Source organism: Rhinatrema bivittatum, chromosome 3 (genome assembly GCF_901001135.1).
Source record: "Rhinatrema bivittatum chromosome 3, aRhiBiv1.1, whole genome shotgun sequence".
Lineage (NCBI taxonomy): Eukaryota > Metazoa > Chordata > Amphibia > Gymnophiona > Rhinatrematidae > Rhinatrema > Rhinatrema bivittatum.
Genome location: NC_042617.1, coordinates 25,355,031 through 25,367,737, shown reverse-complemented (window position 1 = coordinate 25,367,737; position 12,707 = coordinate 25,355,031). Strand labels below are relative to the sequence as shown.

The following is a 12,707-nucleotide window of genomic DNA, read 5'->3' as shown; positions in this document are numbered from 1 at the left end:
GCAGAGAAGTGGTATCATATAGTTGCAGATAGAAGCTCCATTCACCTGAAGCAGTCTACAGCAAGTTCTGATAAATCACTTCTATGTCCCAAAAGTTGGTGATGTCAATGAAAGAAACAGATAACATAATCTGTTTTATCCTACAGTGATGAAGAGCTATCTGGAGTAATACAGGTGTCTGATGCTATTATTGCACCAAATCTAACCTTATTTATTTATTTATTTATTTATTAGCTTTTTTTATACCGGTGTTCGTAAAGGTACATCATGCCGGTTCACATTATAACAAAAGTAGTGAAATTACATAATAACAGGGAAAAGGGATGGGGCAACATAGTGAAGCACAGAAGTACAGCTCAAATGCAACAACAAAATGTATCAAGAATATAACGAGGTGTAAGTAACACAACTTCAGCAAAACGACTGGAGGAGCAACAAATTGAAAGTAATGACTAAGGTGAAAGATGCTGTATCAGACTAAATAACATTTCAAGAGAATATCTCTGTAATGAGGAAAAAAGGTATTCCAGGCAGAGGGGCTGGTTTGAGCATTTCAAGAATTATAGCTGTAGTGAGCAGCAATGAGTACCAGGGACTGAGCAGGATCGAGCAGGGAAATGGGATCGGCAGGAATGGGGTTCTTGAGGGTGGAGAAGTGGGCAGCATAGAGGCATAAATGAGGGTGAGGAGACTAGTCAGGAAAGGCTTCTCCCTGCTCACACTGGCTCGCCTCCCTGATAGGGCCCAGCTTACCTCTACAAGGCTACTAGTTTCCATCTGCAACTCCCTTCATCATCATGTCCTAATTTTTATCTCTGAAGAACACACTTCTAATGGTAATCCTGCTTGCCAAAACACAGATTTTGCCAGGGCCCCTGTCCATGTAGGCAAATGGAGTTTTTGAGGGCTCTCTCTTTAAAGCTTCCAGTCGCGAGTTTTATTTATTTATTTATTTAGTGTTTTTCTGTACCGGCATTCGAGATAAAAATCCCATCATGCTGGTTTACATTAAGCAGGAGGTGTACAAAGAGAAAACACTGGAAATCTATAACAAGTGAACAGAGAATCTGAAGTTACAATAAAACAAGGATGTTCCAAACTTGGGAGAGGAAGGATAGTCTAAAGGAAATAACAGAAAGAGCAATTATTTACAGTGTTCTAAGAATATCTGATTATGGTTGTCATTGAATAGAAGAGTCAGTTGGGTGCTGGGAAGGCTTGAGTTATCAGAGACTTCTTGATGCTTTTATGACCTTGCTCTCTCACCCATCTATACCACCTGTAACTGGGAAGGAACTTGACACAGAAAGCCTTCAGAGTCTGGCTATCACCTGAAGCTTGGTCAGAACTGTAATTTCCCTCAGTTGCTTCCCATCCAGTCATCAGTTACAATGGAGTTTGTAGGGTAGATGTAGCTAATGAGAACAAGTAGAAACTCATTGCTTGATGTATTTCTTATGCACAGCACACATACACTTTCCAAAACAATTGTAACTTGCTAACTGAAGGTTCTCTTTCTTATAGATAAAATACCAAGTATAAGGAATGCATGCAAAGGCAAAAATATAAGAATTCCAGACTTCAGATGATGAGTTCATCATTCACATATGCCTTGCTTTCCTTACATCCAATATATAGCTTATGGATAGTGAATACACTTACCTTTTTCAGGGGAAGACACTGGCCGATAATTTGACAATGGCCTTGGAAGTGTTAGATGGTATTTTGCACAAGTGCTGACAGAAATCCCAGAGAAAGTCAGTGATAATGTGGAGGAGGAGGAATCAGCAGAATCCAGGGCTGACAGAGAGAAGATTGAGAGGGAGGTGGCTGCAGATGATGAACGCCACCAAGCGTTACTGAAGGAGAAGAAGAAGCTGAAGGCCACCTACACCCAGCCACCTACTCTTGATGTATAGCATCTTTGCTTACCATTAATGGTGTTTTCCATAGATAGCAGGATGAATTAGCCATTATATGTGGGTGACGTCATTAGGAGGCACCGAATGGACTTATCTCTCCAAACTGTAGAGCTTTTAGCTCTACTGAGTATGTGTGGGAATTCCCATGCAGGTATTACCTCATGAACCTCCTCAGTCAGTAAAGAGTTAATGTGGCTGTGTAGTCAACTCTCCAGGGAGGTGAGCAGGTATTCCATGGCTAATTCATCCTACTATGGAAAACACTGTTTACGGTAAGCAAACATGATTTTTCCATTGATAAAGCAAGCTAAATTAGCCATTACGTGTGTCCCAAGCTGAGGGTTGCAGTGGAGAATGTCTGTAGGCGAAGATCTTCCACTACTAATCTTAGAGATATTAGTCTCCGAACCAATGAGAACTGTAAGGGCAGTTTGACCCCGTTCTCTGGCCAATCTTGGATAAGCTGAAAAATGCTGGGTTAGAAGACCTCTTGCAGACCACATAGAGATGCAGCATCTCTTGCCGATCCAGATGGGGATCTTATGGGCTGTATGCTTGAGGACAGTCCATGTATCTCATGGAACAAAATGTGCGTTGGAATCCATTGTGGCTTGCATCAGATGCACCAGCACTCAATGTGAGGAGCACAGTATCAGAAGAGACCACATGTGTCAAATGCATCGTGATGACTTACATCAGTGCATCATGTATCAACGGCTGACGCAGCATCATAGGTTTAATTGTGCACGTCATGCACTGTGGTTGAGGATCACTGGAAAATCAAGTGTGTTAATAGTCTCAGGAACATTGGTGTACCATGCTTTGACTGTTTGGCCAGCAAACCAGCAAATTAAAAAGTTAGAAGCAAACACATTTCTGGGCATGGATTACGACTTCCCAGATTGCCCCACCCCCTCTGCCCCTCCTCCTAGCCTGCTGCAGTGTTCACTCATTGAAAGAAGCTAGCCACCAAACACAAAATTGAAAAAGAGAAGGCAAGTTTATATTTAGCGGGTAAATTAACTGTAGTAAAAGTGTAAGTATTTGCACAGTTTTGATGATATTTGCACATAGGTTCTTATATAAAATAGCAAAGTATACATGTACTTTAACCTACATATGTTGTTCTTTTTAAAAATTGGGTATGTATTCATCTATTCAATATACGAACGTATATGCTGTTTTTTGTGAGTAAATCCTTTAAAAATTACCATTTAAGTAAGCACTAGAAACTCAGGGAAACTAAGTAGCTTGCAGAAGGTCACAAGTGTCAGTGGCAGAGGCAGGGTGTGAACATCAATGTCTTGGTTGAACCAAAAGGCCACCCCCTCATTCCTTATTTGATAAAGCTAGTCTGCTAATAGCAGCATTTAGCTCATAGAAACCCATATTCCTATTGTCAGATTCATATACTAGTATATATTCATTAAGGATCATAAGAATTGTGTTTTTTGTGTTTCACATCTATTATTTTTTTCCATAGTCTTTTCCTCCATCCTGACAATGATGGATACACAAATATATAATTGCTTCATTTTCTCTTTAAAAGTGGTTGCAGAGCTGCACATTTTGAGGATAATTTTCAAAAGTATTTTCACAGGTAAAACAGTGTCTTACATGCAGAAATTGGCTTTTTTTAAATTGCCCGCTTGATATGGGTAAGCATATGTGCATTATGTCTTGTTTGAATGCAAATTTACCTGGACTGAGCAGAGATGTTACTGGGGCAGAGTTGGGGAGTGGTTTGCAGTTATGTGCATACTTTTGTATTTTAAAAAGTATGTGCAGAAATTTTCACAAGAAATCTGTGCAGACATTTTAGCACATGGTGCGATAATTTTCAAATTGAATTTATATGTGCCAGTCCACTTTGAAAACTGGCATAGCTTATATACATATTTTTCAGATAAAATATGCACAATGCCAGAAAACTACCCCATCATGATTGCAGCCTTTTTTTATCTCTAACATACATTTTAATCTCCAATTTAAAACAATAATGACGTCTCTGTTTTGCATTTATATTCTGATCAATGAAGTACAAATTGACTTGGCATATAAAATCTTTTTCCCAGTTCACAAAAACATTTTCCAACAACATGGAACTTTTCATGATATCTTGAATTTGAGCAGCTTTTAATATAGTTGCTCATTCTTTATCTAGTCTATAATCAACTTTATTTGTGCTGGCCTCAGTAAACAATGATCTATTTTTATATCTTGGGAGCTGTTACATGCAGACATATGAATAAAGTAAAATTAAGAGCAGTAAGTTAAAGATTAATGTCCTTCTTTATGAAGCTAATTTTCAACGGTGCACGTCAGCACATATACGTATAAGTATGTGCACACAAAGGGGCCGATGCAATAAATGTGCGCTGATCTCTGAAATCCCACACTACATACCTGATCGCCTGAAGCTTCAGGAAGTTGATCTGACAAGAACATCCCTGAGCAGACCACAGCTCCTGGGTGCTGAGCCCATTCACATGAGCTCTCCACCCCAGGGTAGTTTCATCCGTGGTTAGCACAATTTAAGTAGGGAGATTCCAAAAGGAACCCCCCCCCCCCCCCATTCCAGATTGGAGAGTACCTGCCACCAGGACAAAGAGTCCTGGAGAGACGGGGTGACATGGATGCAATCCTGGAAGCTTTGAGTGGCCTGGTGCCACTGTGATCTCAGGGTCCATCGGGCTCTGTGCATGTGTAATCGTGCCAAAGGAGTGACATGGATTGTCGCGGCCATGTGATCCAACATCCTCAACATGTGCCACGCTGACACCAGCTGGCTCTATTGCACTTGTGTCGCAATGGTCGCCAGAGCAACAGCCCTCTGGCATGGCAGAAAGGACTTGGCTTGAGTCATGTCTAGCAGGGCTTCAATGAAATCCAATTGAGGTGATAGACTGAGATGAGACTTTGGGTACTTGAGAATGAACACTAGTGACTCCTACATCCAGATGGTCACGTGCATGGACTGGATGGCCCCTGCCTGAGACATGCACTCCCAAATCTGCGGAGGTGTGCCACCACCAAGGCTGGGTATTTTGTGAAGACTCGTGGGGCAGACGCAAGCCTGAATGGCAACACCCGGTACTTTTCCCACCACAAATCGGAGATACTTCCTGTGATCAGGAAAGATCTCGATATGGGTGTATGCGTTGTTCAGATCGAGGGAGCATAGGCAGTTCCCTTTTTTCAAGAGGGGTTCAAGGTGCCCAGGGAAAACGTCTTGAACTTTTCGTTTCTTAGAAACTTGTTCAAGGTCCTCAGGTCTAGGATGGGATGGAGCCCTCCATTCCTCTGTGGAATCAAGAAGTAAGTGGAGCAGAATCCCCACCCTCTTTGCCCTGGTGGAACAGGCTCGACCACCCTGGCTGTTAAGAGGGAGGAGAGCTCAGTTTGTAGCAATTTTATGGGAAACCCAATAGGTTTAATTGGTACCCATGGCGGACGATGGATAAAACCCACTGGTCCGAGGTTACACTGGGCCACCGTTTCGCAAAGAACCGGAGGGTCCATCATCCCGGTTACTAGTAACTGGCTTACACTCCCTACGGCCCAGTCAAAACTACATCCCTGGAGTTGACTGAACAGCTGGCTGGGGCTTAGGAGCTCTCTGCTGCCTGGAATGGCTGCAGGAGCTCTGATGGTATGTAAGGGCTCAAGGAGGCGGAGGATAGTACTTCCCTCTGGTGAAAAAAGAGACTTCCTGGGCCTCTGCCTTGATGGCCTCCTGGATGAGAACGGGCCCAGAGTGCAGGTAGAGAGCTGTTAGAGATGTCGATACTTCTTGGTCTTCCTATGATGCTCAGCCCAGTCTTTCCTCCGGTGCTGAGGTTGAGGATGATAAACCTGACATCCTTGGAAACTTATCTGAACACCGAAAACCCTGACTGGGGACACTATGGGAAGGTATCAAGAAGGTACCAAGAAGGACCCAGTGATAGACTTTTGGAGGGAGAGAGAGAGAGAGAGAGAGAGAGAGAGAGAGAGAGAGAGAGAGAGCAAAAAACCGCAAAAAAAGTTTTCCATGAGGCAAAATGCCAAAGTTTTAGAGCTCAAGCCAACCGTGATGCTGGCAGCTCTGCGAAAAAAAAAGAGACTGAAGAGGGACCCCCGTGTGGATGCGTGATATAGGGCATGCTCAGTGTGCCTAGAAACTTTGACATAAGTTTTCCACATCAGGCTCCATCTGATGATGTCACCCATGTGTGAGAACTACCATCCTGCTTGTCCTTGGAGAACACGCATAACTTCCAATTTTATGCATTGAAACATTTTGAAAATTACCCAAAGAAAGTAAATTAACAACTTTGATATTTATACAAAAAAAAAATTACAATTCCATGCTGAAAAATTACTGACTTTTCATTTTTTTTTCTAGCCTTACTGTACTGTGCATAAAACTATTACAAAAGGTCTTGCATATTTTGGTAACATATTTTTCATAGAGTTTGCAGTTTTGAATTAATCTTTCCTACCAATGAAAATTGGCAAACATTGAGTAATGTGATGATGCAACCATACAACATTTCCACAAGGTCGCGAGAATGTATTCTTGCTAGCAGTTACTGTATATCCAAGTATGTGTAAGAAACATTATTGTATCTTTGATCACTTGGAAACTTTTTGAATTTGTCATCAAAAAAATTGTTTGTAAGGTTATACCTATTGCATTTAATGCTTGATGAATGATCTCGCATGCATTCTACAGATCATGTAGTTAGGTCATTGGGAATTGTTTAGTGAATATTATTTTATATACTCCAAATATGGCTATCATGTCTAGTGTACTGGCAAATATGTTTTTAAAACAGCCATCTTACAAATCTGCATATTTACTGGAATTCATTTACAAACTTAGCAGAAGCCTTAACAAAATGCCAAAACATGAGTTTAGTTTATTAACAAAAATCATTATTACCTTCTTTCTCTGTCACAGCTTTTGCTCCCTCCTCAGTGGCCAATAAACACGTTAATGCACAACAACCATTTTTCTGGGATACTACTAAACCTAAAAAAAAAAAAGGGAAATGAAAAATATAACTCCACATACAGAGTAATATTTAAGTCTTATATATTAACTTTTATTTCAGATATTTCAAGGTAGTGATCTCATAGGAGCTGACAGACGGGTCTAGCCAGCTAAGGAGTTAGCAATTAGGATCAATCAGGATAAAAATTTCAACTCACAGAGAAAGTAAATATAGTCACCCAGTGAAATTATATTTAGTTGCTCAAAATCTGGCAGTCCCAGATGAATAGTCAGGTAAGGGGAAGAAGTTAGCTAACTACCACTGAAATTTCAGCACTAACCAGTTAACTTAGGAGTGTATTTACTAACTTTTGACTCATGTTATGCGTTATTCCTGTGGCTCCCATCATTGACCTAGTCTCTAATAATGCTCATTAATGTGCATTACAGGTTAATGAATAGACCTCTTAGCCAGCTATCACTATGCAGACACAGCTGGCTTAATTCTAACCAACTATTACTGCACAGCAGGACCTGATGATCTCTCCTCTCTCCTCCCTGATCTTAAAAAAAAAAAAAAAAAAATTCTCCCAATATCCCCTCTCTCCTGCCCAGTCTCAAAGAAAAGGCAGCCCTTTCATTCCATCTTCCATGTGTTCCATCTCACAGAAAAAGAAAGTTCATCTATTGCATCATCTTTGGATTTCCTATGTGGTCCAAAGAATAATATCAACTTGCATAGAATCCTAACTTCAAGACCAGTGCTCTGCATTACATGAATTTTGTAAAATCTTAAAAGAGGAAAACCACTGAGGCCTAATTTGAGAAGTCTTCAGTCTTCTGGGCCAGAAAGATTATAGATTTTCCCACAGATACAAGATAGGAGAAAGCAGAGTTGCTTACCTGTAACAGGTGTTCTCCCAGGACAGCAGGATGTAGTCCTCACATATAGGTGATGTCATCAGGCGGAACCCTATTATGGAACACTTTTGGCTGGCACACTGAGCACGCCCAGCATGCCATGATCCCTGTGTCCACAGGGGTCTCCCTTCAGTCTCATTTGTAGCAAAAAGCGCGAGCGAAAAAATAAAATAATAAACGTAAGTGGACCCAACTCCATGGGGTGGTGGGTGGGTTTCGTGAGGACTACATCCTGCTGTCCTGGGAGAACACCTGTTACAGGTAAGCAACTCTGCTTTCTCCCAGGACAAGCAGGATGGTAGTCCTCACATATGGGTGATTAGCAAGCTACAGGCTGACTCATCTTACAACAGGCCAATAGCAGACAACTCGTGCAGCAAGCACAATAATTGGGGTGCTATTGGCAATGATGAGGCAGCCTGAAATCACAGGTGGTTGTGGAAGGAGTTGAGGATTATACTGGAAAAAAGTTTTTCAAGACAGACTGGCCAAAGGCAGAGTCTTGACGGTCTTCCTTATCTAAGCAGTAGAGGGCTGTGAATGTGTGAAGAGAGCTCCATGTCGCAGCCTAGCAAATGTCGGCAATTGGTACTGAACAATAGTGTGCTTCCGATGTTACCATGGCCCTTACAAAATGTGCCTGCACTCACCCCTGGAAAGGAAGGCCTGTTTCCTCATAGCAGAATTCGATACAGTCTGCTAGCCAGTTGGAGAGAGTTTTTTGCCCCACTGGAACTCGCAGCTTGTCTTTGTCAAAGAAGCAAAGAGTTGGGTGGATTTCCTATGGAGTGCAGTGCGATCTAGATAGAATGCAAGTGTACGCTTACAGTCCAAGGTGTGCAAAATCCTCTCGCCCTGGTGAGAGAGAGGCCTTGGGAAAGAGTAAGCGGACTATAGACTGAGTAAGGTGAGAGGAGGCAAGATTGCTGGATCTGACCTCCGAAGGCCCCGGAACGGCCTAGAAGCACTGGATTTCAGTTGGCAGCTGGAGCAGCGTTGGCAGTACCTGAATTTATTAAAACAGACCTGGTAAAACCTTCAGTGATCTCCCTTGACTCAATATGGGAGGCTATTCAAACTCTTAATTCTAATATTCTTAAACAAATGGCTCCAGTTTATACTTACTTGGGGAATATGGATATTCACGTAGGAAATGTGGAGAGAAATATTTTGTCTTATAAGAACACAATTGAAGTACTACAGCAGGATTTAAACAACAAATCATCTTCTCAGGCACTGTTGATTAAGGAGAATCAGGCATTGGTTGGAAGGCTGGAAAACCTGGAAAACTCAATGAAAGGGAAAAATTTACACTTCATAAATTTTCCTAGGGATCTGTTAATCCCTGCAAAGGATATGTGGAAGAAATATATGTTTGAAATGTTTAAAAGTCTCAGAACAGACATTACCATTAACATCTAGAGTGTATTATATCCCTCAGTTTAAGAGAGAGGATTCTAAAGAACAAAAAGGAATGCACGTTTTAACACCAACTGTGACGCCTCATCTAAGTCTTACAGAAATACTCGTAACCACCCAAAAGGATTTGATCACCCCTGCGATCTGATTGTCTCATTTCTTTTAGAGGCGGATAAGGAGCGGACATTAAAGATGTACTTTCGCCACCATTTAGAAACTTTCATGGATCATAAAATTAGTATTTTTCTAGATTTGTCAAGGATTACCCAAAAAAGAAGGAAACAGTTTTTGTTAATGAGACCTAGATTCTCTGAGATTGGGGCCCTATTTAGACTAAAAAAAGATGTATTTCCTACATCTTTTTTCAGCCCAATCAGCTTTCCTTTTTCCTTTCAGATAAGATTGTACCAGTAACCAGCACTTCTCCAATTGTAACTGACTGAGTGATATTTAGCCATTTAGGTCCCTAATGTGCAATATCATTCTCAGTACAGAGATTCTTATTTCCTTTGCTTTTTATATATCTGAGGTTGAGAAACTGGATCCCATGTTGAGGACTTTGATTAACAGAGATGATGTGTAATTTCCATTGAGCTACAATGTCTGATTTTTGTGCATCTCTGATTTCAACCAAAATATGTATTTCTTGCAAACATGTTAAATTCATAAACAATAAATAAAAAAAAAGAAAAATCTCAGAAGGATGCCAGAAGAATATTTTGAGTATCCAGTCTTTGTTCGGCTCCAAGAGAAAAGAAACAAGCATAGTGGGATCTAACAGAGTCAAAGGCTGAACCTCTTGTCCTTTAACACATCCTTTCTTAAAGGGAGGTAAATAATAAACTTTGGAAACAGGAGGAATGGCTTGTTCTGGAATTTTCAAAATCTCCAACACACAATTTTACACATAACCGTTGCAGAAGTAAGAGGAATTTTGGGAAAGTTAATAAATGATAGATTTCTATTTCTCACAAGATTCTCCAAATTCTTCACTCTATTAGAAAGCAGTCAATTCTCTTTCATTAAAGATTCTTGCTGGGTCTAACAGTCAATTCCTTGTTTAAATAAATCAAACTGACACCCAACATTTGTATTAGCCTTTTCCAGAGCCTGTACTTTAGTTTCCAAAACATGATATTTAGTAATCAGAGGGTTCGTCTATGCCATTATACTAGAACCCAGATATTCAATTGCATCCCAAATAGATTCTAGTATAAATGAAGCCAGTCTCACCATAAAGAAAAGAAAAGAATTAGACGTGGCTTCAGAAGAAACTACAGATGACAGTGAGTGGCCTACTATGAGCAATGGCTCACTCCTTTCAGCAAAATTCTCCCCTGGATCTCTGGACCTAGACATACCGGCTGCAGCAGTTGCACCCCCGAGATGTTGCGGTCTCTGCCTGGATCATGTCAGCATCAGCATCATCAGCTCATGCTGGCTCCAGTAGCAAGGTCTGGGCTCAAATCACTGCCAGATTCTCAGGGGCAGCTCTATCACGGAAAAAGATGTCAGCGAGTCTGGGGAAAGAGTGAGTGCAGCTTCCTCTCACCCTATTTCCAGCGACATTTCTCCCAATCTCGAAGTCAGATGAATCATATGGGCATCCATAGGGCCAGCTAAGGAACCTTCAAGAGGGCTGGTAGAGACAATCCTCTCCCTGGATCTCCTTTTGCGAAACGCATATGGCATAGTACAGATAATTGTTCAAAAAGGAGAAAGGTCTGTACCGTGTAGTGTGCTAAGACACCATCTTGGATCTGCATGCTTTCATGCTTCTGACAACTACATCATCATTCTCCTCCACTTCAGTCCGCAGGACTTTCTAGTGGAAGGCTTTCTGGATGCCAGCAGGTCCTGAGACACATCCTCAGAGAGATCAAGCAGCTGCAGAATTAACCTTTCAACATCCAAGCTGTAAGCGACAGTGCCTGGAGGTTGGGATGCCGTAGCCTGCCCTGATCTTGTGTAATGAGATCTGGGGAAGTCCCCAGACTGATCGGTCTTCGGATGGACAACTCCTGAAGACTGGAAACTAGATTTGTCTCAGCCAATGAGGGGCTATGAGGATCATTTATTTATTTGTTTATTTATTTGTTTATTTATTTGTTTTTATATACCGGTGTTTGATTTACATATCACATTGGTTTACAAATAATTTTAAGGTGCAGGAAGGAGGTCCTTTCCTTTTGACAGGTACAGAAAATGATTAGGGAAATGTAATAAGATGTTATCGCAGTAGCATGGGTAAAACACTGTCAATCATGGAAACCATCAGCATCAATGGAGGAACAGATAGCATAAATAATAATAGTGTAACAAAGGAATAGACAGCATAAATAAATAATATAACAACAATAATTAGCATTAGAGTAACAGAGTAACAATAATTAGCATTAGGTATATGTTGTATCAATGACAGAGCTTGATGGGGAGGATAAATGTATTAGAGGGGCAGATGTCTATTGAGTGGAGGGATGAATTTATTGGTGTGGTGGTGGGGGGCAGTGACTGCTCTTGGTGCAGGGTTAGGGTCTGGTTTAGGGTTGTTTCGTGTGTGATGTTTTGTTTATTTATTTATTTATTATTTTTATACACTGACATTCGTTCTGAGATATCTCAGTTTAGATTCAGGTACTGTAGGTATTTCCCTATCCCCAGAGGGCTTATAATCTAAGTTTTTGTACTTGAGGCAATGGAGGGTAAAGTGACCTGCCCAAGGTCACAAGGTGTGACAGCGGGACTCGAACCCTCGTCTCCTGGCTCGTAGCCCACTGCTCTAACCACTAGGCTATTCCTCCTTTGCAGAATAACCATGTTTTAAGATTTTTCTTGAATGACTGGGTGGATGGATCTATTCTTAGTTCTGTAGGGAGTTTGTTCCATAGGATGGGGCCAGCAAAAGAAAATGTTCATTCCCTTGTAGATATCCATTGAGTGGCTTTAGGGGGCGGCGTTTGTAGGTGGCCAGAGGGTGAGGAGCGAAGATTCCGTGTGGGGGTATGGAGGAGAAGGGGGGTGGGCAGCCAGTTAGTTTTGTTGTTGTGGAGGATTTTGTGTATGATGGTTAGAGTTTTGTACTGTATTCTCTGAGGGATGGGAAACCAGTGTAGATCTTTGAGGATGGGTATGATGTGGTCTGATCTCTTGCTGTTTGTGAGGGCTCTGGCCGCAGCGTTTTGGAATAGTTGAATGGGTTTGAGGGTGGAGGCTGGGAGACCTAGTAGTAGGGCATTGCAGTAGTCAAGTTTAGAGAAGAGAAGAGCCTGTAGAACTGTTCAGAAGTCTTGAGGGTATAACAATGGCTTGAGCTTTCTTAGGATATGGAGTTTGTAAAATCAGTCTTTTAGTAGGTTGTTGATGTGTTTCTTGAAGTTCAGTTGATTGTCGAGCATGATGCTAAGGTGTTTGACTGTAGAGAGTGTTTGGTTTGTAAGATGTTATGTGGAGGGGTCGGTGGAAGGTGG

General features: G+C 41.4%; 1 protein-coding gene across 14 annotated transcripts in view; it reads right to left on the bottom strand.

Moving 5' to 3' along the window:
- Window positions 1–12,707, bottom strand: part of CLIP4 (CAP-Gly domain containing linker protein family member 4) — a 347,916-nt gene that overhangs the window by 130,031 nt on the left and 205,178 nt on the right. For all 14 annotated transcript variants that reach the window (XM_029593003.1, XM_029593005.1, XM_029593006.1 and 11 more), the window contains one exon: window positions 6,850–6,939. In XM_029593003.1, the coding sequence (XP_029448863.1) occupies window positions 6,850–6,939 (90 nt within the window). The remainder of the gene's footprint in view (window positions 1–6,849; window positions 6,940–12,707) is intronic.